Raw genomic sequence first — 27,385 nt, 5'->3', positions numbered from 1 at the left:
TTAGTGGTTTAAAACAGCTGTTTTATTATTTTCACAATTCTGTTAATTGGTACACAGCTGGATACTTCTTCATTTTAATCTCACTCTTTAGACACAAATCTTACATAAAATCTATAACACACAAATAATTGCTGATGCTCAAAGGAAGATGAAAGAAAAGTAGGCTATGAATGACATTTATAAAAAGATGGAAAGTAAAGTTCTAGCACTGACTAATATTTTCAGCTTGAAATAATGCACAGGCCAAAAAGACATTTGGGAGTGGCAAATTTTGCTTCCCTGAAATTTCGTGAATGAATAAATGAATGAATGTGTGCACAACCTTCTGGAAAATTCTATTAAGATCCTTAAACAAGACATATGAATAACAAGAACATATTAGCTATCTCTATGATGTAGGATACTGATTCAACCTCATGGTCATGGAGAGTGTTCCATTTTATAAGTAGATCTTCATCATCTTGCAAATAAACTTGTGAATCTCATTACAAGGACTATCATTCCAGCCCCATCTTCTTGAAAGAGCATTTAGCATAACACAACGCTCATTAGGATTGTTGGGTTCACCTTGATGCCAGAATCTGAGCGTCAGAAAGGGGGAAAAAGGATGAGAACGTTTCTTTAAACAGTGCTTTGAAAAGAGACAGTAAGGGAGATGGCTAGGCATGGAAGTCAAAGTCAGATATGCCCAAATCATTCTTTACCACTTCTCATGGAGTTTTTCCTCCTCTGTATCTCTGATATTTCCCTTGAAAATTGTTCTTACATCACCCAGCACTGTGTCCTCTTATTGCTTTAAGCACCCTCCCAGCAGACATTCCAAAGGCTGCCTTCTGTTTGTCTATCTTACGTCCTGTTCCCAGGAAATTGTTAGTCCACAGACTCTCTTAAAAGATGTAAAAGACTTCATACTGGTCTCAGGTATCAATGTAGTGTGTTTCATTTTTTTATGCACTGCTTTTGGAGTCTGACGAGCTAGCTAAAATCTCTGAATCTGCTATTATCCCTGTTACCTTGGACAAGGAATTTAATTTCACAGATTCATAGGGACTAGATTGATATCTCTGTGTTTCACACAGTGATATGAGGATCAAAGGTGATAAGGTACTAAAATGTACTAAAATACTAAAGAGTTTCAAAGGTGAAGGTGAAGTCACTCAGTCGTGTCCGACTCTTGCGACCCCATGGACTGTAGCCTACCAGGCTTCTCTGTCCATGGGATTTTCCAGCAAGAATACTGGAGTGGGTTGCCATTTCCTTCTCCAGGAGATCTTCCTGACCCAGGGATTGAACCTGGGTCTCCCACATCGTAGGCAGACGCTTTACCATCTGAGCCACCAGGGAAGTAACTACATAAATATAAGACTATCAGAATTAACTTATTTTCTGTATGAGAGATATTAAATTCTTGATAATTGGTCACAATCTTAATTGACATACATTTCTGTTATATTTAAAGGTAAAAATCACAGCGGTTGAAAGCACAAGTTTTGGTGTCACACAGACCTGAATTTGAGGACCATTGTAACCACTGCTGGATAACCACTGAATTATCTAAACTCTTTAAACTCAGTTTCTTCATCTCTATAGTGAGAATAATAATAATGTATGCCTCATAGCATTATTTGATGATTGAGATAATAAGGAAAATTATTTAACCTAGTGCTCAAGAATTAAAAGAATGTGAGTATTTTCTTTTATTGAACTATAGTTGATTTACAATGTTGTGTTAGTTTCAAGTTTACAGCATGAGCTATTTTATTATAATAGCTGATCAATGGAACACCCTAAGATCCATGTAGAATAGAGAACCCGGGTTTCTTTATTTCATTCTGTACTCACATGGCACTTTCATTGTATGGTGTCTGATCAACCCATTCCCAGTGTCTTTCTCCCATTGCCAGTGTCCTGTCTGACAGGCCCACATAATAAGCAAACTGAATTCTCAGTTTCTGGGTGATGAAATCCTAAAGGAATAAAAGGAAGGAGTTATAGCCTTTAGAACAGTCAGGTTGGATTGAGTTCCATATGGCTTTACAGAGAAGAGAAGAAAAACAGAAAATTCAGAATGAACCATATGGGGGCCCTGCAGAGGAGCCTTGGGTTTTTTCTGGCAGAGCAGAATAGAATCAGAGATACCACTTGTGAGCCTGAGGTTAGTCTTAGTCTGTTCAGGCTAGATTGCTTATAAGTGACAGAAATTTGTTTCTCACAGTTCTGAAGGCTAGAAATCCCAGGTCAGGGTACCGCGTGGTAAGATGGTGGTTCCTAGATGGTGTTTTCTCATTGTGTGCATTCACGCATGTAGGAGGAGAAGTTGCTCTGTTGAATCTCCTTATTAAAAACATTAATCCCATCCACAGAGGCTTCACCTTCATGACCTATGCAGCTCCCCAAACCCATACTTCTTAATACAATCATCTTTGGAGGTTAGAATTTCAACATGTGGATTGGGGCAACAGGGCACAAACATTCAGAACATAGCCATGTTCTATACATACAGAGGCAATTTCTATTCACGATCATAATGAATTCTCATCTCAGACTCACTTCCCTTCGTTTCTTCCCTAAGAAAGGGTATTCTTCAAAGTTGTACATGAGAAAAATTTTGCAAATTAAACAATTTTCCTTTTAACAACGTCAGATTGTTAGCGATCATTTCTGATCATTGATTGTGACTCTTCATGATTGAACTTCATTTCCCAGTTGGACTTAATTCCCCTTCCCTGTTATATAGTTAATAATTTTTAAGACATTTATGTGTTTTATATTTCAACAATGATAATAAATAATATTTATTATTTGAAATAAATGAAATCATATTTCAGGCTGAAATATTTTCAGCTTTCCACTTAACTCCTATGTAGTATATTTTCAATGTCACAATTTATTTGGGGCAGAGGTTAGTTTTATAGAAGAAGAAAAAAGGCATGGAATGTAAAATCTTAGGTAACCTTTTCTATTTATTTTCTTAAGCCTTCTGCCACAGCACCAATATTCTAAGACAATAAAAATCTCCTTCTTAACTAAGGGAGCTGTTTAAAAACCAGGCAACACTCTTGACTCCATTATCAATTAGAAAGTAGTAATACCTGCTCAGCTTTGGTGTTGATCACCAGCAGGTGAGCATTCATTCTCAAGCATTCCTTCTCACTATCATTCCAAGTCTTAAATCCATTAGAAATAAAGTAGCAGTTAGAACTAAATGTCTCCCATCTCTTTGGGCAGCAGCTCCAGTCTTTCCCTGTATTGAGAAGAAGGCCATATCAGTGCAATATAAGAAAAGTAATTTTTAAAGTGTATAAATTATAAAAAATTAAGGATCAGAGGAGACTACATGAAAAATAGGACTCTTGTCAGGTGTCAAGGAGGTCAAGTCTGCCTACATCAGACAGTGACAAGGTAGGACCCCCTTTCCTTTGCCTGAGTGGTATCAGGAAAAATCAGCTAAAACAGAAGTTCAAAGAAAATCCTCAGAACATAATACAGAAATACCCAGGTTTCAATGGAAAATTACTTATCATACCAAGAACCACAAAGTTCTCAAAAATTAGCTTAAAAAAATACATATATATATATGTGTATATATATATATATATGCACCAATACCAAGATAAGAGAAATACTGAAGTTATCTGGCAAAGATTTTTAAAAAGCCATGGAAAAAGATGCTTCAACAAGTAAGTACAAATGTTTGAACCATGCGAAAAAATAGGAAGCCTCAGCAAAGAAATTGATAATTCAGCAAACAAATTAAAGATATAAAAGAAAATCAAGTGGAATAGTTGGAAAACATAATAACCAAATTAAAAGCACAGTGGATGGGCTCAACAGCAGAATAAAGACAGAGAAATCAATGAATTAAAAGATAGAATAATAGAAATTACTCAACTGAGCAAGTAATTCTAACAAGTGAAAAGCTGAACAAACTGAAAACCAGCAACTCTTCAGACATAGAGCAAACCATCGCCCCCAGATCTGGAGAGACACAAAGGCAAATACGGAGAATCACAATATACTGGAGCAGAAACCTCTTTGAGAGCCAGTCCCAGGGTAGAGAAACCAGAACTGTAATTGTGAAATTGCTGGAAGCACAGTGTGGACAACTCTAAGAGATCAAAAGTCCAGGGTGACCCAGGCAATGTAGAAGCACCAACACTTCCTTGAGTTTTACATCCTGAAGTTCCACAAGATTGTTGTTGTCATTGATTGAACTGCTGTTGTACAGTCTCCTGCACTGGCAGGCGGATTCTTTACCACTGAGCCACCAGGGAAGCCCCGACACTATTGATACCATGTATAAAATAGATAACTAATAAGAACCTACTCTACAGCACAGAGAACTCTACTTAATGCACTCTGGTGTTGTAAATGAGAGAGAAACCCAAGCTGCTGCTGCTGCTGCTAAGTCGCTTCAGTCGTGTCCGACTCTGTGCGACCCCATAGACGGCAGCCCATCAGGCTCCGCTGTCCCTGGGATTCTCCAGGCAAGAATACTGGAGTGGATTGCCATTTCCTTCTCCAGTGCATGAAAGGGAAAAGTGAAAATGAAGTCGCTCAGTCGTGTCCGACTCTTAGCGACCCCATGGACTGTAGCCTACCAGGCTCCTCCGTCCATGGGATTTTCCAGGCAAGAGAGAAACCCAAGAGGGTGGAGTATTTATGTATGTATGGCTGATTCATTTTGCTAAGCAGTAGAAGCTAACACAACACTTTAAAGCAACTATAATGCAATAAAAATTAGTTTAAAAAGGAAAAAAATATTTCAAGATGCCTGCAACTGCAACATACTCTGTAAATGACTGTGATTTCTGTTGGTGAGACACACGCTATCATGATTTGTTGCTGTCATTCATAATTTCCAGAGAGCAGTGGCATCTGCCAGGAGCTTGTTATGAACACAAACTTGAGATGGGCTGTATCTCTGGGTTCTATCAGGAGAGCAGCCAGATCCATCCCCTCCCCATCATCAGGCAGAACCAGTTTTTCAATTAGAAATAATTTGATAAATGGAAAGATATCTCAAATGAAAAAAAAAAAGGCCATAAAACATACTAGTTTTTCATCTTTAAAAAAATAGATAAAAGTGTACCATACTAACACTAGACCATACAAAGCAGGAGTATATATATATCAGCAGACTTCAGAGCAAGGAAAGATTTCAGAGTTAAGATGGACACAGAATAATGATAACGGGAATTTTTTCTTGTTCAGGTCTCCAAAAAGCCATGTTATTGCTGCTGCTGTTGTTGTTCAGTCACTAAGTTGTGGCTCTTTGCAGCAGCATGGACTGTAGCACGCCAGGCTCCTCCATCCATGGGGTTCTCCAGGCGAGAATACTGGAGTGGGTTGCCATTTCCTTCTCCAGGGGATCTTCCTGAACCAGGGGTCAAACCCAAATCTCTTGTATTGGCAGGCAAATTCTGTACCACTGAGCTACCAGGGAAACCCCCCAAGAAACCATAACGATCCTTAAACTGTATGTATCTAACAACGGACCATTAAAAAGTGAAACAAAACCATAGAACTGCTAACAGAGTTCATGTTTGGGGTAAAAAAAAAAAAAAGGAAAATTTTAAAGCAGAGTATTTTATGTATTCTCCCCAAAATGTTTTATGTACATACAATATGATTTCTTAAAACATATATGAATTAAATCTCCCTTGACCAAATAAGTTTTAACTGGTATGTGAGTAAAAGAGCAAGTATGCACAGAAAGTTCAGAAAGAAGCAAAGACTGAAGAAACTGAAAAGCAATGTAATCTTTTTCATAATTAAGACTATTTCCTTGTACAAATGAATTAAAGATATGTATATTATAAAAATTTTAGGCCCTAAATATTTGTATACTTAAAATGATCATAAGACTCAACTTCTTAGTATAATTCACTTATTGGAAATATTGACCTAGGACACAGTATTGTCAATAACTGAATCATAGGCACATTAATTTTTACCTTCTGGGGTCGAATTTTCTTTCACACATTCCAATTCTGTATGAGTGAGTTCTCTTGTAGCCTTTTCTTCTTTATGAACATAAGAACATTTTTGAAAAAAAACTGAAAAAGATAATAAGGTCATTCGTTTTCTTGGTAGCATTATAGCTTCACTCTTTTTTCTAATAGTATAAACATTTTAATTAAAAGAAAGAAGTTGTCTGAATAGAGAAACAAGACTCAAATATGTGCTCAATTCTATGCTTATTAGAAATTAACTTCAAACTTAAACACAGAATGAAAGTAAAGAAGGCTAGAGTGGCTATATTAATGTCAGATAAAACAGATGTCTAGATAAAACGTAATTTTTTTTTAGATTTTTATTTTATATTGGTGTAGAGTTGATTAACAATGTTATATTAGTTTTAGATGTACAGCAAAGTGACTCAGTTATACAGACACATATCTATTCTTTTTTCAAATTCTTTTCTCATTTAGGTTATTACAGAATATTGAGCAGAGTTCCCTGTCCTCTACAGTACTGTCCTTGTTGGTTATCCATTTTAAATATAGAGTAACTTCCCAACTGGTTCTTATTCCTCAGCAGGCCAACACACAGGTCTAAATATTCATCAAGTCCCCACCTCCTTGATTCTACCTCCTCATTATCATTCAAAGGTATTCCCCTTCTCCTTCTTCACTACCTTAAATCAGATTCTCACTATTTCTCAATTGGACAATGAACTGTCTTTCCAATTATTCTCTTTGCTTTCAGTTCTCTCCTCATATATCCATTTTACACATCTCCACCAAAAGCGTATTCCTATAAATCAAATTTAGTTATATCACTTCCTTGCTTAAAATTCTGTAATGGTTCTCCATGACTGTGACACATTGCAAAAATGGCCACAATTTTCAACTCTCCCTGTACCCACACCCCTTTGCAATATAACTTCTTAGTTTTTCCAATCAACAAGTGGGGTCTATTTATTCACCACTTGAAACTGGACTGACTCTAAGACTTCCTTCAGCCAACAAAATGTACAGAAGCAACTCTGTCTGTTGTTGTTGTTTAGTTGCTAAGTCATGTCTGACCCTTTGTGACCCCATGGACTGCAGCACGCCAGGCTCCCCTGTCCTTCACTATCTCCTGGAGTTTGCTCAAATTCATGTCCATTGAGTCAGTGATGCTATCTAACCATCTCATCCTCTGCCGTCTTCTCCTTTTGCCTTCAATCTTTCCCAGCATCAGAGTCTTTTCCAATGAGTCGGTTCTTCACATCATGGCCAAAGTATTGGAGCTTCAGCTTCAGCATGAGCCCTTCCAGTGAATATTCAGAGTTGATTTCCTTTAGGATTGTTTCAAGCTAAGGCTTCAAGAGGCTTTGCTCACAGCTGCTCTCACTCTGCCAGCCTACATGTTGCCATATGAACAAGCTCAAGCTCTCCTGATGAATTATAAAGAAGTGGAACCAATTTGTCCACATCATTCCAGCTTACATCCTCTTCCTCAGAAACTGGGTTACCTGCAGCTGGTACTTGACTATGTATGCATGAATGACTTTAGCCAGGACCAATGAAATGTCTTAGCTGAGCCCAGTTCAAATTGACGAACCACAGAATCATGAGCTAAAAACAGTTGCTGTTTTAATCCACTAAGTTTTAGACTGGTTTATTAAACAACCGAAGATAATTGATAAAGTAATCTGCAGGGGGGCAGGGGGAAATCCACACTCTTTAGAATTGTACAGGACACTCTTCATGATCCAAACCCTGCTTGTTTCTCCCATCTGCAACCTCATAGTTCACTTAGGACCATATGTCACAGTCATGTAACACGTTTTTCCAAATTTTTTCAAGCCCTCTCACATCTGTCATTCTTGGTCCACACAGGTATAGATGTCACCTCCTCCAGGAAGCCTATCTCGGCTTCCTGTGCTTCTTACTCACAGAACATTTACCAGACGTTGTTATAAACACTGGTTTATTCAACCAGTTGCCATCATCCTCCAAACTTCTCAAAACCAAGGGCTACAACTCTGCTGTCTCTATCTGGCACAGTGCCTGACATAGACTAGATGGCCACTGTTGCTTATTGAATGACCAAATAAATGAATTAAGTATCTACCCAAACTTATACTAGTTTTATGATTTTTAAAAACTTGATGAATTCTTGATAGGCAGAAATCTACTTATTTGTCAAATGGATTTTAAGAGCTCATGCAGTCTTGAGAAAGACAAAAATAATTAAGATGAAAATTCAGTAGAATTTTTTCCTGGGGGATTTCTTCCTGTTTCCTTCTTGTCCATATGCTCGTCCCAAAATATGTGTCTATGCCATCAACAGGCATAGCCTTATAAACACTACTAAGAAGATACAGATTTGGTCTCACTTAAACAACTGTCTAGTGTAGAAATGGTGCCCTATAGATTTCATTCTACAAAACAGAAACATGTACACACATATACTCTTCTTTCAATTTCTCTAAAAAGAGTGAATGCCATTATTTCTATAGAAGAGTGACTAAATGCAAATAAAGAACAAAGCTCACAATGAATTCCCACTATCTATGTCTTCCCCCAGAGAAGACTTCTTTCCCAGATTTCTGAATAAACTCATAGTTTATCGGTTTATTTGATGCCATCTCTTCATGTCAGGCAAACATTTCTTATAGATCCATCTGGATACTTACAGATAAAAGCGATCAAAAATGAGATTGCCAATAGTAGCAGAAGTATCAGCAATGAGGTAAGAAGTAGCTTGGAAAAACTATGGCCACTTTGGTGAAGGTTGGTCTCTTTGGGAGCTGAAGAAGGAATCAAATTAATCAAATTATTATTATCATGAATAATAAATTCTGACCTTGACTTCCTCTTGCTCTTTCTCTTCCTCCTCTCTCTTTTCTTGTATGATACACTATTACTATTACATGACATTATTTCAAATATGAAGTTATAAAGGAAATAGTAATGTTCATTGTAGAAATGCTAGAAAATACATAAAAGCACAAATTCCTACTATTGAGGATGAAAGTGAAAGTGTTAGTCGCTCAATTGTGTCCAACTCTTTGCAACCCCATGGGCTGTATCCCGCCAGGCTTCTCTGTCCATGGAATTCTCCAGGCAAGAATACTGGAGTGGGTAGCCATTCCCTTCTCCAAGGGATCTTCCTGACCCGGGGTGAAACCTGGGTCTCCTGCATTGCAGACAGATTCTTTACTGTCTGAGCCACCAGGGAAACCCATTGGGGATAACTGTTAATATTTTGGTATACATTCTTCCAGCAATTTTTTAAATGTATATACATGCATGCACATTTTGCCTCATGACTGACATACCATACATATTGGGTTTGACCTACTATTTTCTTGTATACTATATCACCATATTTTCTTCTTTAACCCACTGTATTGTGGTTGCATAGTATTTCATTATATATTTAAATAATCTTTCAAATTATTTCTAACTTTAACTACTTTACATAATGCCATAGCAGATAACTCTTTATAATTGTCCCTCATCACATCCTTAAAATAAAATCAGACTGTTTTATTAAATTTATTAATTTATTTTTAATTGGAGAATGATTGCTTTACAATACTGTGTTGGCTTCTGCCATATAAACACCCCATTGTTCATCACAGCACTATTTACAATAGCTAGGACATGGAAGCAACTCAGATATCCATCGACAGACAAATGGATGAAGAAGTTGTGGAACATATACACAATGGAATATTACTCAGTCAGACTGCTTTTTAACTTTATTTTTTATGGAAGTATAGTTGAATTACAATGCTGTGTTAAAAAATCAGACATTTTTAGTCACCATTTCATGGTTGAGAATTATTTTATCAAGTGTCCATTGATGGGTGAATGGATAAAGAAAATGTGACAACTGTATGGAATGGGTATTATTCACCTATAAAAAATAAGGAAATCTTGCCTTCAGGATGGACCTTGAGGGCATTATGCTAAGTGAAATAAGTAAGAAAGAGAAAGACATATACCATATGATCTCACTTATCTGTGTAATCTTTAAAAGATAATAATCACTCATAAATACAGAGAACAGAATGGTGGTTTCCAGAGGTGAGGGGTGATGAGGTGAGCAAAATGGGTGAAGGGGGTGAAGAGGTACAAACTTCCAGTTACAAAATAAATAAGTCCTGGGATATAAGGTACAATATAATGACCATAATTAATAATACTATAGGTTATAATATACATATATAAAATACTGCATATTTGAAGGTTGCTAAGCTTACATCTTAAAAGCCTTCATCACCAGAAAAAAAAACTGTGAAACTATGTATGGTGACAGATGTTAATTAGACATTGTGGTGATTATTTTGCAATATACATAAAAATCAAACCATTGTGCTTATACATCTGAAACTAATATAATTGTGTCAGTCATCTCTCAATTGAAAAAAGAATTATTTTCTCAAAGTTATAATATATTGCCAAGTGGGGATAAAACCTGCAATAATGTATACTATGATTTCATTTTTAGAAAACCACATACGCACATTAATGTATATTTATATTTGGAAGGGTGTACACAAAATGTAAATTATAGTTATCTCTAGATAATAAGAATAAATACAGTAATTTAAATTTGTGTGTGGACCTAGAGACTGTCAAACAGAGTGAAATAAGTCAGAAAGAGAAAAACGAGTATCGTATATTAGTGCATATATGTGAAATCTAGAAAAATGGTACAGATGAACCTATTTGCAAAGCAGAAATAGAGACACTGATGTAGAGAACAAATGTACAGACACCAAGGCAGGGAAAAAGGGAGGTGGGATGAATTCAGAGACTGGAATTGACATATACACTCTGCTATGTATAAAATAGGTAACTAATGAGAACATATTGTGCAGCACAGGGAACTCTACTCAATACTCTGTAATGACCTATATGGGAAAATAATCTAAAAGAGTGGATATATGTACATGTGTAACTGATTCACTTTGCTGTACAGCAGAAACAGAACACTGTAAAACAACAAAACTAATAAAAATTTTAAAAAATAAATTTGTGGGCACCTCTGGTTTTTAATTTTTTTCTATAATGAACTTTGCAGCATATAATAACAAAGTTATATAAATTTTTTTAATTTTTATTTATTTTTTAAAGGTTATCATTTATTTATCTATTTTGGCTGTGCCTGGTGGCATGCAGGATCTTAATTCCCTGACCAGGGATTGAACTTGTGCATTGGGAATGCAGAGTCTTAACCACTGGACCACCAGGGAAGTCCCTATAAATTTTCTAAGGGGGAAAAAAAACAGTTTCCTGAGCATTTTCCATGTTTCCACAGAAGAATTTTGGAAAACATAAGCAATCATAACTTCCCTCTCACAGCTTCTCATAGTCTCCGTGGTTTTTTTCCTCTTTTGTTCTGTATCTGAGATATCATACATGCTACCCAAATTACCTTTTATTTACTTCCAAACCTCATCTAATGCATCTCAGATACAGTGTGCAATGGATTTTCTGATTGCAGAGCAACCACCCTCAAAACATAAGAGACTTTCTGTATAAGACTTTCTAGGCTTTCATCTGCAATGATCTTTTGTTCCATGTTAGTCTGATACTAACCAGTACACTCAAACACTCTGCACTCAAACTTTTCTCCCGTGACTGATCGATCAAGAAACAAAACCCACCAATTCATCATTAGCCACTGCATCTGGACTGATGGATTCAAGACCTGAACCCACTCTCTACACTGCAGTCTTAGTTCACCTCAGAAAGCACACAAGAACTTCTCAGCTTCATTAGCACTCTCCTTAACTCAGGACCATAGTGGATTTCTCACACCTCAGTTTTGTCATGGCACACCTGTACCACCCCTTAATGCTTATCTTCAGGCAACTCGATCTGAGAAACATGTGTTTCCCAACCATGGCCAGAGAACCAGCAACCAACATTCCCTAGGCTTTATTTATAGTATTCTCTCTTCACCCTTTATCCCATCGTTCACTCTGACCACTGGAAAGTGAGTCTTACCTGCAGGAGGCTCTGATTTGGTGCCTGAGGACTTGGGTTCATTAAACTTCACTTCAGCATAAGTGATCTCTGAAGTCATGCTGAGATCTTCTGTTCCTGTCAAAGAATTCTGTCCGTCTCTTCCTTAAAACTGCTGAAAATGAAATGCAAGCACGGTGGTAACTTCTCATACATCCTATCACACAACTAGCCGAGAACAGAGACCCTAGACAAACAAGCAAACAAAAACCTTGAGAGGAATCTCACAAAAACTGAAAACATCAGGGGCCCAAACCCCAAGACAGGCGCAATGTTAACCATGTCTTTAAACATTACGCCGGCAAATAGCAATAGAAGTAGGAAGTCAAAGGGTAAGAGAGAGAAATAGGAAGGAAAGGAAAAGGGGAACAAAGCAGAGACATTCTCCCTGAGAACAGTGAACTTACCAGAAGGACGAAATTAAAGCGTTTGTGAGCATCTACCTGCAAACATAATCATTTGTAGACCCACCAACCTGAGTATATACTCATTCATGTTTGCATTCTCCTCATCTTCTGGGGTTGCTCAGGCAACTTTGGGGACTACCTTCCAACTGACAAAACAACTTAATTGCCAGACTCCCCACTTCTAAGAGTCAGAGTCCTCTAATGAAGTGGGAAGTCAAAGTTTAGATTATGTGCCTTCAGCAGTTTCTCTCCTGTGTTCTCTGCTCTTCCCTGTTCTTGACTAAGTCCATCATGCCTCCGCCTTCCTTCTGCCCAAGTGCCCTCAGCAGCTCCTGAGAGCAGCTCTCTACTGGATGTTAGAGGAGAAGGGTGTCCTTCTCCCTTTCATTCCCAGGACACCACAACAAAAGCTTATGGGTATACACGAGCCTTTAACAAATTAGGATAATTTAATGGAGTCACAGTTTAGAGGAGGAACTAAGCACTATATATAAGCCGAGGAAAGCACCCCCAAAATTAAATCCTTCATGTAGAATCTTTTTGCAGACATGCTCCCAGCTCACACCCAAGATTCAGCTCTCCCCAAATGAGTCTCCTCTTTTTTTTCTTTTTCCAGTTTTTGGTGAACCACCCAGCTTACAGGATCTTAGTTCCCCCACCAGGGCCCAACAGTGAAGTACAGACTCCTAACCACTGGACTGCCAGGGAATTCCACTGATTCACCTTCTTTTAGTCTCCCCACCTAAATCCTCTCTCCCCTGCATAACATACACACACACACACACACACACACACACACACACACACACACACGACACACAAGCATTTACCTCTGTATATATTTCTGTGTCTAAATATATTGAAAACCATGAGTTCACACTAATGTCTCTAATCCCAATCCTACACAAAGAGTTCTTTCTATCTTTTTTTCTTTCTGCGTCTCTAACTCCCTCTGTGACAGTAAGAAAACTGCTTCCATTCTCCTTACTTACTTATTTGATCAGTGTTGTTGTTCAGTCACTAAGCCGTGTCCAACTCTTTGTGATCCCATGGACTGCAACATGCCAGGCTTCCCTGTCCTTCACCATCTCCTGGAGTTTGCTCAAATTCATGTCCATTAACTCAGTGATGCCATCCAACTATCTCATTTTCTGTCACCTCCTTCTCCTCCTGCCTTCAATCTTTTCCCAGCATCAGGGTCTTCTCCAATGAGTCAGCTCTATGTATGAGGTGGCCAAAGTATTGGAGCTTCAGCTTCAGCATCAGTCTTTCCAATGAATATTCAGGGTTGATTTCTATTAGGATTGACTTGTTTGACCTCCTTGCCATCCAAGGGAGTCTCCAGAGTTTTCTCCAACACCACAGTTCAAAAGCATTAATTTTCTGAATTTAACCCATTTTCTACCGTGGCTGCCCCTCCCTCCTTAACTAAGATACCCTTCTCTCCCCCATTGGGCTCCTTTTTCCATCCAGGCCCTACCGCTGTTGATGCCACCTCCGTTCTGCACGGGAGTCCTGCACTGAGGCAGCCAATCCCCACAGCCATTTCTCCTCACCCTGCCAAGGTCTGCTGCCTTCCACAGCAAAGCCCTCCTTACTCTGCCTGGACTCTGATTCCTGAAGCTAGTGCCCTGACCCCCACGTGGAATCCGCCCTCACCCTACTCAGGCTCTGACACCCTGTCCAAGGTCACCCTCCTGTGTGAAAGCCCTCCTCACCCTGCCTAGGCTCTGAGTCTCCACGCTGTGCTCCCCCACCGTGTGGAGAGCCTCTGAAACCCACACCTGCATGGATGCCTTCCTCCCTCTGCTTGGGCTCAGACACCTCCCTGCAAGGATGCCCTGGTGACTGCAGGAGCCCCATGCACCAACCCCCACTCTGCCATACAGATGCCCTGTTCACCTCTCAGGCATTGGTACACAGACCAGGCTGCTTATGACACCCCATACCAGGCCACAGCCACGTGTGGACACGCTCCTCAGCCTGCACAGGCTCTGATGTCAGAACTCTTTCCCACCCCTACAGAGATGGTCTGTTCACTCATCTTGGGCTCCAAAACCACTGCCAAGCCAGCCCCCTGCACAGTCATCCTGCTCACCCTGTGTGAGCTCTGACTGCCTGCGCCAGACCACAGCCTGCACAGGCTCTGATGTCAGAACTCTTTCCCACCCCTACAGAGATGGTCTCTTCACTCACCTTGGGCTCCAACACCACTGCCAAGCCAGCCCCCTGCACAGTCATCCTGCTTACCCTGCGTGAGCTCTGACTGCCTACGCCAGACCACTTGCTCCTCCCCCACCCCACCATTCAACAAACACCCACCTTGCTCTACCCACCTAATGCTTCATTTAGGACTGAATTGTTTAGTAAAGAAAGGAAAGGGGGTACAAAAAAACAGTAAGGGAAGAAAAAGAGCTAATTTTTATAAATTTTTCCAGCAAATAACCTCCAGACCTAATAAATCCTACTGGACCTTAACCATCTAAACCGGTTTGTGGATTCAGGGGCAGTTCACCAGCTGCCCTTGTGGTCTCAGACCACAAGGTTCACTGTCCCCATCACTACATGTGTGTCTGCAACTAACTGACCCCAGCCCAGTACACACAAAAAAGAGGTAAATAGTGACATGAAAGAATACAAAATGGGGAATAAAAGGCCAAAATTTTTGCATCCAATCAAAGTTAAATTGTTATCAGCCCACAGTACCATGATAGAAGGAAGGAAGGAAGGAAAAAGAAAGATATGATGTTTTATGGAAGCTTCAGGGTAAAAATCCCGAAGCATAAACCTACAGTAGAGTCACAAAAGATTAAGAGAGGGAATCAAAATATACCACTACAGAAAACCATCAATTCACAAAGGAAGACAGCAAGAAAGGAACAAGGGAATGACAAAACACAAAAAACAGTTAGAAAGATGACATAGTAAGTCCTTATGTATCAATAATTACCTTAAATGTAAATGGATTGAATTCTCCAATGAAAAGACAGAGTGGCTGAAAAAAAAGCAAGACTCAACTATATATATTCTACGAGAAACTCAGCTCAGCTTCAAGAAAACACCTAGGTTAAGAGTGAAGAGATGGAAAAAGATACTTTATACAAGTGGAAACCAAAAGAAAGTAGGAGTAACTATATTTATGTCAGCAAAATAAGATGTTAAGCCAAATACGGTAGTGATAAAAAAAGAAGGTCATTATATAATGATGAAAAAGATAACAATCATAAATATATATGCATTCAACATCAGAGCACCTAAATATATTAAGCAAATACTGACAGATCAGAAGGGAGAAATAGACAATAAATAACAGTAGGACACTTCAATACCTTACTTTCAACAATGGATTGATTATCCAGATGAAAATCAACAAGGATATGTTGGACTTCAACTATACTTTAGACCAAGTGGACCTAAAACAGACATCAACAGAACATTCCTTCCAAAAAAAGCAGAATGCATGTTCTTCTCAAGCACAGAATATTCTTCAGAATAGGCCAAATATTAGATCAAAACACAGTCTTAGCAAACTTAAGAACACTAAATTTGTACCAAGTATTTTCTCCAACCACAGTAGTGTGAAACTAGAAATTAATAGCAGAAGGAAAGCTAGAAAGTTTACAAATATATGGAAATTAAACAACACAATCCTGAACAACCAATAGCTCAAGAAAATCAAGAGGAAATTTTAAAAATATCTTGAAACAAAAAAAAAAATGGAATATAACATGCCAAAATCTATGCAAGGCTGCAAAAGCAGTTCTAAAATGGAAGTTTATTGTGATAGATAAAAGCCTACATTAAGGAAAAAGAAATATCTCAAATAAACAACCTCACTTTATATCTCAAGGAACTGGAAAAAGAAAAACAAATTAAGCCCAAAGTTAGTAGAATGAATGAAATATCTAAAGTCAGAGTGAAAAAGAGAAACCATAGAAAAGATCAACAAAACTAAGAGCTGGTGTTTCAAAAAAATAAACAAAACTGACAAACCTTTAGAAAGACTGAGAGAAAACTTCACAAAACTACTTCTGAAGGCTGGCTGAGGACGTCAGGCTTCCACAAAAACTGCGCATTATCTTCAAAAGAGGTAGGAGAAATTATAAAAGATAAAAAGAGAGACAAAAGAGTTAGGGACGGAGACCCGTCCCGGGGAGGGAGTCGTAAAAGAGGAGGAATTTCCAAGCACCAGGAAACCCTCTCACCGGCGGGTGTGGGGGAGGATTTTTTATCTCGGAGGGCAACGTAACTGGGAGGAAAAAATAAATAAAATCCACAGATTACGTGCCTAAAGCAACTCCCAGCAAAGAACCCCAGACGCTCGCATCATCCGCCACCAGCAAGTGGGGGCTGAACGGAGAGGAGCGGGCGGCATTGCCTAGGGTAAGAACCGGGCCCGAGTGCCCCGAGGGCAATCTGAGGGAGCTAACGTGAGATAGTAACCTAAACTGTGGGACAGCGAGAGAGAGAGAACTATCCCGCGAAAAGCCCAACTCTAAGGCACTGCCGGCCCGCTCACAGAACAAAGGACTGAGCGATACCAGAGGAGAGCTAGCCGGCTGCGGACCGCCCCATCCCCCGCCGGACACAACGGGCAGGCGGGGCCCGCCAGAGCCGGAAAGGGGCAAACTCGGCTCCAGAGAGGGCCCCCCTACCAAACAGCAAACAGGCTCCCAGTTACTAAGCAAAGACTGCCTGAGATCCCGGAGGATCGACAGCCGCCGGGAGGGTCGCAGCCAGAGACCAGCTCCCCAGAACCGACACAAAGCACACCGGAGCCGGGCGCGCCCGTAAACCGAGGCGGGGACCAGGGAGGTGATAAGCCGCACCGCCCCAACAGGGGAGAGCGCCCTCGCCAAACTCCTGGCCGCCTGAGCAGCTCCGACCGGGAACGGCACAAGCCGCGGGCGAAACCGAGTCTGCGCCTTTGTGGAGTAACCGGGAGCCTGAACCTGAGCGGCTTAGACCTGGGAAGTGCACGCAGCTCAGGGCCCGCTCCCCGGCCGAGTAACCTGAAGCCTGAGCAGGGTAGACGGGGAAAGCACACACGCCGTGAGCGGGGGCGAACCCAGTGCGGCCGAGACACTGCGAGCTCACCACACACACGCCAGATTTGCAGTGTTCCTTCCTCCCCACAGCACGATTGAACAAGCGAACCTAAAGAGATCACCTCCACCGCTTTGTTGCAGGGCGGAAATTAGATACTGAAGAGATCTCCAAACAGAAGCCAAATAAACAGAGGGAAGCGCTTTGGAAGGGACAGGCCAACAGATTAAGATCCCTGTAGTTAATACTGACTGCATTGAAAAGGACCTATAGATCTTGAAAAGTATAAGCAGGAATAAGGATCTATCTAAAACTGAGCAGATCCCACACTGCTCACAACAGCTCCAGAGAAAGTCCGGGATATATATATTTTTTACTATTTTTTTTTTTTTAATTAAAAAAAAAATTTTTTTTTCTCTTCTTTCCTTTTTCTTCAAGTCCTCTATTACACCTTTAACTTTCATTTTCATAACCCACTATTAACTTGCAAAAAAAAAAAACCCTATTTTTGAAGCAAACTACATACATATATCTTATACCTTTTGTGTTTTCTTTTTTTAATGTTTTTTTCCTGTTCTACATTTTTTTACTGTTTCTTTTTTTACTGTTTTACTGTTTTTTTTTCTTTTTACACTGTTTCCTTTTTTTCTTTTCTTTTCTTTTTTTTTTTTTTTAGATTGTAAGTTTTATAAGAGTCTAACCTCTACTCTAGATTTTTAATCTTTGTTTTACATATTTGATATCAACTTTGTACATTTAAGAACCCAATCTTTAGGACCCATTTTTACTCAGGAGTGTGATCACTGGCCTGATCACTCTCTCCCCCTATTGATGCTCTTTCTTCTCCCTCAGGGAACCTCTATCTCCCACCCTCCTCCTTCTCTTCTCAACCCAATTCTGTGAATCTCTGAGGGTGTTCTGGGTACCGGAGAACACTTCAGGAACAGGATACTGCCCAGATCTCTCTCTCCCCTCTTAATTCCTCCCTTTCTACTCATGCTCACCTCTGTTACCTTCCTCCCCCCTCTCTATGTATCTCTGTGAATCACTCTGAGGGTTCCAAACTGTGGAAAGCACAGAGGGAAGTGCTTACTGGCTAGATTGCTCTCTCCACATTTGAATTCCCCTCTTCCCCTCCTGGTCACCTCAACCCACCCCCCCCACCTCAACTCTCCATGTAACTCAGTGAACCTTTCTGGGTATCCCTCACTGTGGAGAATCTTTTCACCATTAACCTAAAAGGTTTATTATTGAGGCTGTATGGAAGGAGAAGTCTTGAGGCTACTGCAAGAATAAGACTGAAAGCCAGGGGAAACATTAATTAATAAGAGACCATCCAATAGCCTCCATAAATTCACTGAAACCAAGCTCCACCCAAGAGACAATAAGTTCCAGAGCAAGACATACCACGCAAATTCTCCAGCAACGCAGGAACATAGACCTGAGCATCAATATACAGGCTGCCCAGAGGCACACCAAATCCATAGACATCTCAAAAATTAATACTGGTCACTCCATTGCACTCTAGAGAGCAGAAATCCAGCTCCACCCACCAGAACACGGACACAAGCTCCCCCAACCAGGAAGCCTTGACAAGCCACCTGTCCAACCCCACCCACAGTGAGGAACCTCCACAACAAAGAGGAACTTCATACTACCAGAATACAGAAGGGCCACGCCTAACACAGCAATCTAAACAAGATGAAAAGGCAGAGAAATACTCAACAAGTAAAGGAAAATGAGAAATGCCCACAAAGCCAAACAAAAGAGGAGGAGATAGGGAATCTATCTGAAAAAGAATTTAGAATAAGGATAATAAAAATGATCCAAAATCTTGAAAGCAAAATGGAGTTACAGATAAATAGCCTGGAGACAAAGATTGAGAAGATGCAAGAAATGTTTATCAAGGACTTAGAAGAAATAAAAAGGAATCAATATAGAATGAATAATGAAATAAAGGAGATAAAAGACACTCTGGAGGGAACCAACAGTAGAATAACGGAGGCAGAAGATAGGATAGGTGAGGTAGAAGATAGAATGATGGAAATAAACGAAGCAGAGAGGAAAAAAGAAAAAAGAATCAAAAGAAATGAGGAAAACCTCCGGGACCTCTGGGACAATATGAAACGCCCCAACATTCGAATCATAGGAGTCCCAGAAGAAGAAGATAAAAGGAAAGGCCATGAAAAAATACTCGAGGAGATAATAGTTGAGAATTTCCCTAAATTGAGGAAAGAAATAGTCACAGAAGTCCAAGAAACCCAGAGAGTTCCAAACAGGATAAACCCAAGGCGAAACACCCCAAGACACATATTAATCAAATTAACAAAGATCAAACACAAAGAACAAATATTAAAAGCAGCAAGGGAAAAACAACAAATAACACACAAGGGGATCCCCATAAGGATAACAGCTGATCTTTCAATAGAAACCCTTCAGGCTAGAAGGGAATGGCAGGACATACTTAAAGTAATGAAAGAGAATAATCTACAACCCAGATTACTGTACCCAGCAAGGATCTCATTTAGATATGAAGGAGAATTCAAAAGCTTTACAGACAAGCAAGAGCTGAGGGAATTCAGCACCACCAAACCAGCTCTCCAGCAAATGCTAAAGGATCTTCTCTAAACAGGAAACACAGAAAGGATGTTTCAACACGAACTCAAAACAACAAAGTAAATGGCAACGGGATCATACTTATCAATAATTACCTTAAATGTAAATGGGTTGAATGCCCCAACCAAAAGACAAAGGGTTGCTGAATGGATACAAAAACAAGACCCCTATATATGCTGTCTACAAGAGACCCACCTCAAAACTAGAGACACACACAGGCTGAAAGTGAAAGGATGGAAAAACATATTCCATGCAAACGGAGACCAAAAGAAAGCAGGAGTCGCAATACTCATTTCAGATAAAATAGACTTTAAAATAAAGGATGTGAAAAGGGACAAAGAAGGACACTACATAAAGATCAAAGGATCAATTCAAGAAGAAGACGTAACAATCATAAATATATATGCACCCAACATAGGAGCACCACAATATATAAGGCAAATACTAACAAGTATGAAAGGGGAAATTAACAATAACACAATAATAGTGGGAGACTTTAATACTCCACTCACACATATGGATAGATCAACTAAACAGAAAATTAACAAGGAAACACAAACTTTAAATGATACAATAGACAAATTAGATTTAATTGATATTTACAGGAGTTTCCACCCCAAAACAATCAATTTTACCTTTTTCTCAAGTGCACATGGAACTTTCTCCAGGATAGATCACATCCTGGGCCATAAATCTAGCCTTGGTAAATTCAAAAAAATTGAAATCATCCCAGCCATCTTCTCTGACCACAATGCAGTAAGATTAGACCTCAATTACAGGAAAAAAACTATTAAAAGTTCCAACATATGGAGGCTAAACAACACGCTTCTGAATAACCAACAAATCACAGAAGAAATCAAAAAAGAAATAAAATTATGCATAGAAACGAATGAAAATGAAAACACAACAACCCAAAACCTATGGGACACTGTAAAAGCAATACTAAGGGGAAGGTTCATAGCAATACAGGCGTACCTCAAGAAACAAGAAAAAAATCAAATAAATCAACTAACTCTACACCTAAAGCAACTAGAGAAGGAAGAAATGAAAAACCCCAGGGTCAGTAGAAGGAAAGAAATCTTAAAAATTAGGGCAGAAATAAATGCAAAAGAAACAAAAGAGACCATAGCAAAAATCAACAAAACTAAAAGCTGGTTTTTCGAGAAGATAAACAAAATTGATAAGCCATTAGCCAGACTCATCAAGAAACAAAGGGAGAAGAATCAGATCAACAAAATTAGAAATGAAAATGGAGAGATCACAACAGACTCCACAGAAATACAAAGGATCATAAGAGACTACTACCAACAGCTATATGCCAATAAAATGGACAACTTGGAAGAAATGGACAAATTCTTAGAAAAGTATAACTTTCCAAAACTGAACCATGAAGAAATAGAAGATCTTAACAGACCCATCATAAGCACGGAAATCGAAACTGTAATCAGAAATCTTCCAGCAAACAAAAGCCCAGGACCAGACGGCTTCACAGCGGAATTCTACCAAAAATTTAGAGAAGAGCTAACACCTATCCTACTCAAACTCTTCCAGAAAATTGCAGAAGATGGTAAACTTCCAAACTCATTCTATGAGGCCACCATCACCCTAATTCCAAAACCAGACAAAGATGTCACAAAAAAGGAAAACTACAGGCCAATATCACTGATGAACATAGATGCAAAAATCCTTAATAAAATTCTAGCAAACAGAATCCAACATCATATTAAAAAGATCATACATCATGACCAAGTGGGCTTTATCCCAGGAATGCAAGGTTTTTTTAACATCCGCAAATCAATCAATGTAATACACCACATTAACAAATTGAAAGAAAAAAACCATATGGTTATCTCAATAGATTCAGAAAAAGCCTTTGACAAAATTCAGCATCCATTTATGATTAAAACCCTCCAGAAAGCAGGAATAGAAGGAACATATCTCAACATAATAAAAGCTATATATGACAAACCCACAGCAAACATTATCCTCAATGGTGAAAAATTGAAAGCATTTCCCCTAAAGTCAGGAACAAGGCAAGGATGCCCACTTTCACCACTACTATTCAACATAGTTTTGGAAGTTTTGGCCACAGCAATCAGAGCTGAAAAAGAAATAAAAGGAATACAGATAGGAAAAGAAGAAGTAAAACTCTCACTGTTTGCAGATGACATGATCCTCTACATAGAAAACCCTAAAGACTCTACTAGAAAATTACTAGAGTTGATCAATGAATATAGTAAAGTTGCAGGATATAAAATTAACACACAGAAATCCCTTGCATTCCTATACTCCAATATTGAGAAAACAGAAAGAGAAATTAAGGAAACAATACCATTCACCATTGCATCAAAAAGAATAAAATACTTAGGAATATATCTACCTAAAGAAACAAAAGACTTATATATAGAAAACTATAAAACACTGATGAAAGAAATCAAAGAGGACACAAACAGATGGAGAAATATACCGTGTTCATGGATTGGAAGAATTAATATAGTGAAAATGAGTATACTACCCAAAGCAATCTATAGATTCAATGCAATCCCTATCAAGCTACCAACGGTGTTTTTCACAGAACTAGAACAAATCATCTCACAATTTGTATGGAAATATAAGAAACCTCGAATAGCCAAAGCAATCTTGAGGAAGAAGAATGGAACTGGAGGAATCAACCTGCCTGACTTCAGGCTCTACTACAAAGCCACAGTCATCAAGACAGTATGGTACTGGCACAAAGATAGAAATATAGATCAATGGAACAAAATAGAAAGCCCAGAGATAAACCCACGCACATATGGACACCTTATCTTCGACAAAGGAGGCAAGAATATACAATGGAGAAAAGACAATCTCTTTAACAAGTGGTGCTGGGAAAACTGGTCAACCACTTGTAAAAGAATGAAACTAGAACACTTCCTAACACCGTACACAAAAATAAACTCAAAATGGATTAAAGATCTAAACGTAAGACCAGCAACTATAAAACTCCTAGAGGAAAACATAGGCAAAACACTCTCCGACATAAATCACAGCAGGATCCTCCATGACCCACCTCCCAGAATATTGGAAATAAAAGCAAAAATAAACAAATGGGACCTAATTAAAATTAAAAGCTTTTGCACAACGAAGGAAACTATAAGCAAGGTGAAAAGACAGCCTTCAGGATGGGAGAAAATAATAGCAAACGAAGCAACAGACAAACAATTAATCTCAAAAATATACAAGCAACTTCTGCAGCTGAATTCCCGAAAAATAAACGACCCAATCAAAAAATGGGCCAAAGAACTAAACAGACATTTCTCCAAAGAAGACATACAGATGGCTAACAAACACATGAAAAGATGCTCAACATCACTCATTATTAGAGAAATGCAAATCAAAACCACAATGAGGTATCATTTCACACCAGTCAGAATGGCTGCTATCCAAAAGTCTACAAGCAATAAATGCTGGAGAGGGTGTGGAGAAAAGGGAACCCTCTTACACTGTTGGTGGGAATGCAAACTAGTACAGCCACTATGGAGAACAGTGTGGAGATTCCTTAAAAAACTGGGAATAGAACTGCCATATGACCCAGCAATCCCACTGCTGGGCATATACACCGAGGAAACCAGAATTGAAAGAGACGCGTGTACCCCAATGTTCATCGCAGCACTGTTCACAATAGCCAGGACATGGAAGCAACCTAGATGTCCATCAGCAGACGAATGGATAAGGAAGCTGTGGTACATATACACAATGGAATATTACTCAGCCATTAAAAAAATACATTTGAATCAGTTCTACTGAGATGGATGAAACTGGAGCCCATTATACAGAGTGAAGTAAGCTAGAAAGAAAAACAACAATACAGTATACTAATGCATATATATGGAATTTGAAAGATGGTAACGATTACCCTATATGCGAGACAGAATAAGAGACACAGATGCATGGAACAATTTTATGGACTCTGAGGGAGAAGGTGAGGGTGGGACGTTCTGGGAGAATAGCATTGAAACATGTATATTATCATATGTGAAACAGAACACCATTCCATGTTCGATGCATGTGACGAGGGCTCAGGGCCGGGGCAATGGGATGATCCAGAAGGATGGGATGGGGAGGGAGGTGGGTGGGGGGTCCAAGAAGGGGAACACATGTAAACCCATGGCTGATTCATGTCAATGTATGGCAAAAACTATTACAATATTGTAAAGTAATTAGCCCCCAACTAAAATAAATAAATTTATAAAAAAAAAAAAAAAAAGAAAGACTGAGAAAAAAAAAGGGAAGAGTCAAATAAATAAAATCAGTAATGAAATGTGGGACATTACAACTGATCATACAGAAATGCAAAGGATTATGAGAGACTACTATAAATAACTGCACACCAACAAACTGGATAACCTGGAAAAATAGAAAAATTCCTAGAAACATGTAGCTTACCATGACTGAAACAGGAAGTAATAGAAAATCTGAATAGACCAATAACAAATAAGTAGACTGAATCAGTAATCATAAACTTACCCAAAAGAAAAGGCTCAAATCAGATGGTTTCCCAAATATCCACTCAACATTTTAGAGAAAATTAGCAGCAATCCTTCTCAAATCCTTCCCAAAAATTCAAGAGGAGGCAACACTCTAGAACCCATTTTACAAGGCCAGCATTACTTTGATACCAAAGATGAGGATGCTACAAGAAAATGCCAGTGTCACTGATGTATATGGATAGAAAATTCTCAACAAAATACTAGCAAGCCAAATTCAATAACACATTTAAAGGACTGTACACCATGATCAAGTGTGATTCATCCCTAGGGTAAAAGATGGTTCAATGTATACAAATTATTATCTGTGACACACTGCATTAATCAAATAAAAGGTGAAAATCACAGGATCATCTCAATGGATACAGGAAAAGCATTTGACTAATTACAATATCCTTTCAGGATAAAAACTCTCAACAAATTGGGTATGAAGGAACACACCTAAACATGATAAAGGTCATATATGACAGGACCACAGCTAACATCATACTCAATGATTAAAGGCTGAAAGCTTTTCCTCTAAGATCACGAACAAGACAAGGGGGCCCACTCTCACCATTCCTACTCAACAGAGTACTAGAAGTCCTAAACAGAGCAATTGGGCAAGAAAAGAAAATAAAGATCACTCAAATCAGAAAAGAAGAAGAAAATTTTCTCTGCAGATGATATGATCTTATATATAGAAAATCCTAAGAACTCTGCCAAAAAACTGTTAGAACTAATAAATCATTTCAGTAAAGTTGCAGGTTACAAAATAAACATATAAAAATAAAACTACCAAAAAAGAAATAAAAATGGCAATCCCATTCACAATAACACCAAAAACAATAAAATACTTAGGAATAAATTCAACTAAGGGGGTGAAATTTCTACATACCAAAAACTACAACTTTGATTAAAGAAACTGAAGACACACAAAAAAATTGAAAGCTATCTTGTGTTCATGGATTGGAAGAATTAATATTGTTAAGATATCCATACTACCCAAGCCAATTATAGATTCAGCACAACCTCTATCAAAATCCCAATGGCATTCTTCACAGAAATAGAAAAAAAAGAATCCTAAGGTTTGTGTGAAATCACAAAACACCACAAAAAAGTAATAGCCAAAGCAACCATGAGGAAAAAAAAGAAAGCCAGAGGTATCACACTTCCTAATTTCAAATTATACTACAAAGCTATCATAATTAAAAGAGTATAGTACTGGCATAAAAAGAGATACATAGAACAATGGAACTAAGCAGAGATCGGAGAAATAAACTTCTGCGTTTACAGTCAACCTATATTTAACAAAGGAGCCAAGAATACTAAGTGGGAAAGGACAGTCTTTTCAACAAAACTCTTTAGTAGGAAAACCGATAATCATGTGCAGAAAAATGAAATTGGACCGCTGACACCACTCCCCAAAATTAACTTTATTTCAAGTTAATTTTATAGATTAAAGACTTAAACATAAGATATGATATCATGAAACTCCTAGAAGAAACCACAGGGAGGAAGTTTCTTAACATTGGTCTTGACCACAGTTTTTTAGATATCACACCAAAAGCACAAGCAACAGAAGTAAAAATCAGTAAGTGGGACTACATCAAATTAAAAAGCTTCTGCACAGCAAAAGACACAATCTACAAAAGAAAAGACAACCTACAGATGAGGAGAAAATATTTGCAAACCATATATCTGATAAGAAGAAAATGTATACAGAATATATATTCTATATATATTCTCTCTTTGTATATATAGAAAAGACATAAAGAATTCATACAACTCAATAACAAAAACATCACAAAAAAACCTAAAAACAATTTGATTTTTTTTAATGGGCAGAAGCACTAAATAGACATTTTTCTAAAGAAGACATACAGATGGCCAACAGATCTTTTTTTTTTTTTTAGAGTCACAAGCAACTGACTAACTTGGTGTGACTCAAGACCACAAAGAAACAACTTCCATTTCATGCTGTTCTGAGGCCTAGGGTTGGGGCCCAGACTGCAAGGGTGATGTTTAGGACATACTCACATGAAATGATGCTCAACATCTCTAATCAACAGGGAAATGCAAATTAAAACCACAAGGAGATATCACTGCACATCTGTTAGAATAGCCAAAATCCAAAAGATAAAAGATAACAAATGTTGGGGAGGTTGTGGATCAAGGGGAACCCCTTGCACACTCTTCATGGAAATGCAAACTGGTACAGTCACTATGGAAAACAGTATGGAAGTTCCTTAAAAGATTAAAAATAGAACTACCATATGAGTCAGGAATTCTACTTCTGGGTATATACTCAAAGGAAATGAAAACAGGATATTGAACAGATATTTGCACTCCCTTGTTTATTGCAGCATTAGTCACAATAGCAAGATATGGAACCAACCACAGAGTCCATTTGCAGTGAATGGATAAGGAAAATGTGGTATACATATGCAAAATAATACTATTTGGCCATGAGAAAGAAGGAAATTCTGCCATTGGTAACAACATGGATAAACCTTGAGATTGCTGCACTAGGTGAGAAAAGTTCAGGAAAGATTAATACTGTATTTCATGATACCACTTACACATGGAATCTAAAAAAGCCAAACTTGTAGAAACAGAAAATAGACTGGTGGTTACCAGAAGCTAGGAGATGGAGGAACTGAGGAGGTGCAGTTTAAAGGTGTAAACTTTCAATCAGTAGTTAAATTAAGTTCTGGAAATCTAATGCCCAGCACAATCATTAAAGGCATATCTTGGAGAAATCAGTTCCAGTTTCAGAAACCAGTTTCAGTTCCAGATAACCAGAATAAATGGATATTGCAACAAAGTTACA

At 38.6% G+C, this 27,385-nt stretch overlaps 2 protein-coding genes across 4 annotated transcripts in view; both read right to left on the bottom strand.

The window, feature by feature from the left end:
- CLEC4A (C-type lectin domain family 4 member A) lies at nt 1–12,285 on the bottom strand. Of its 3 annotated transcripts, XM_081587954.1 has the most exons (6): nt 11,958–12,285; nt 8,630–8,743; nt 5,958–6,059; nt 3,093–3,244; nt 1,843–1,967; nt 1–581 (listed from the first exon to the last, which is right to left on the bottom strand). In XM_081587954.1, exons 1-6 carry the CDS (start codon nt 12,034–12,036, stop codon nt 440–442), a joined length of 714 nt encoding a protein of 237 aa, XP_081444080.1. In that variant the 5' UTR covers nt 12,037–12,285; the 3' UTR covers nt 1–439. The 3 variants fall into 3 exon arrangements, with proteins under 3 accessions (XP_081444080.1, XP_081444081.1, XP_081444082.1); XM_081587955.1 differs by lacking the exon at nt 8,630–8,743; XM_081587956.1 differs by lacking the exons at nt 5,958–6,059; nt 8,630–8,743 and having other exon boundaries at nt 11,958–12,036.
- The window catches only part of NECAP1 (NECAP endocytosis associated 1), a 36,589-nt gene continuing 21,209 nt past the window's right edge, over nt 12,006–27,385 (bottom strand). The window contains exon 8 of the mRNA XM_081587953.1: nt 12,006–12,090. Within this exon, the coding sequence (XP_081444079.1) occupies nt 12,057–12,090 (34 nt within the window). The 3' untranslated portion in view covers nt 12,006–12,056. The remainder of the gene's footprint in view (nt 12,091–27,385) is intronic.

This window comes from Giraffa tippelskirchi, chromosome 4, assembly GCF_054371585.1.
Source record: "Giraffa tippelskirchi isolate mGirTip1 chromosome 4, T2T-mGirTip1v1.2.pri, whole genome shotgun sequence".
Lineage (NCBI taxonomy): Eukaryota > Metazoa > Chordata > Mammalia > Artiodactyla > Giraffidae > Giraffa > Giraffa tippelskirchi.
Note: the sequence above shows the minus strand (reverse complement) of the source record. Positions and strands in the feature narration are given on the sequence as shown.

What these genes read in the sequence shown, in the direction of transcription:
- CLEC4A (XM_081587954.1), bottom strand. Translation starts at nt 12,036, where the DNA reads ATGACTTCAGAGATCACTTATGCTGAAGTGAAGTTTAATGAACCCAAG. An exon ending in CAAATCAGAGCCTCCTGCAG is followed by an intron (nt 8,744 to 11,957) that starts GTAAGACTCACT and finishes TTCCTTCTTCAG; the next exon opens with CTCCCAAAGAGACCAACCTT. An exon ending in AGAAAATTCGACCCCAGAAG is followed by an intron (nt 3,245 to 5,957) that starts GTAAAAATTAAT and finishes TTCTCAATACAG; the next exon opens with GGAAAGACTGGAGCTGCTGC.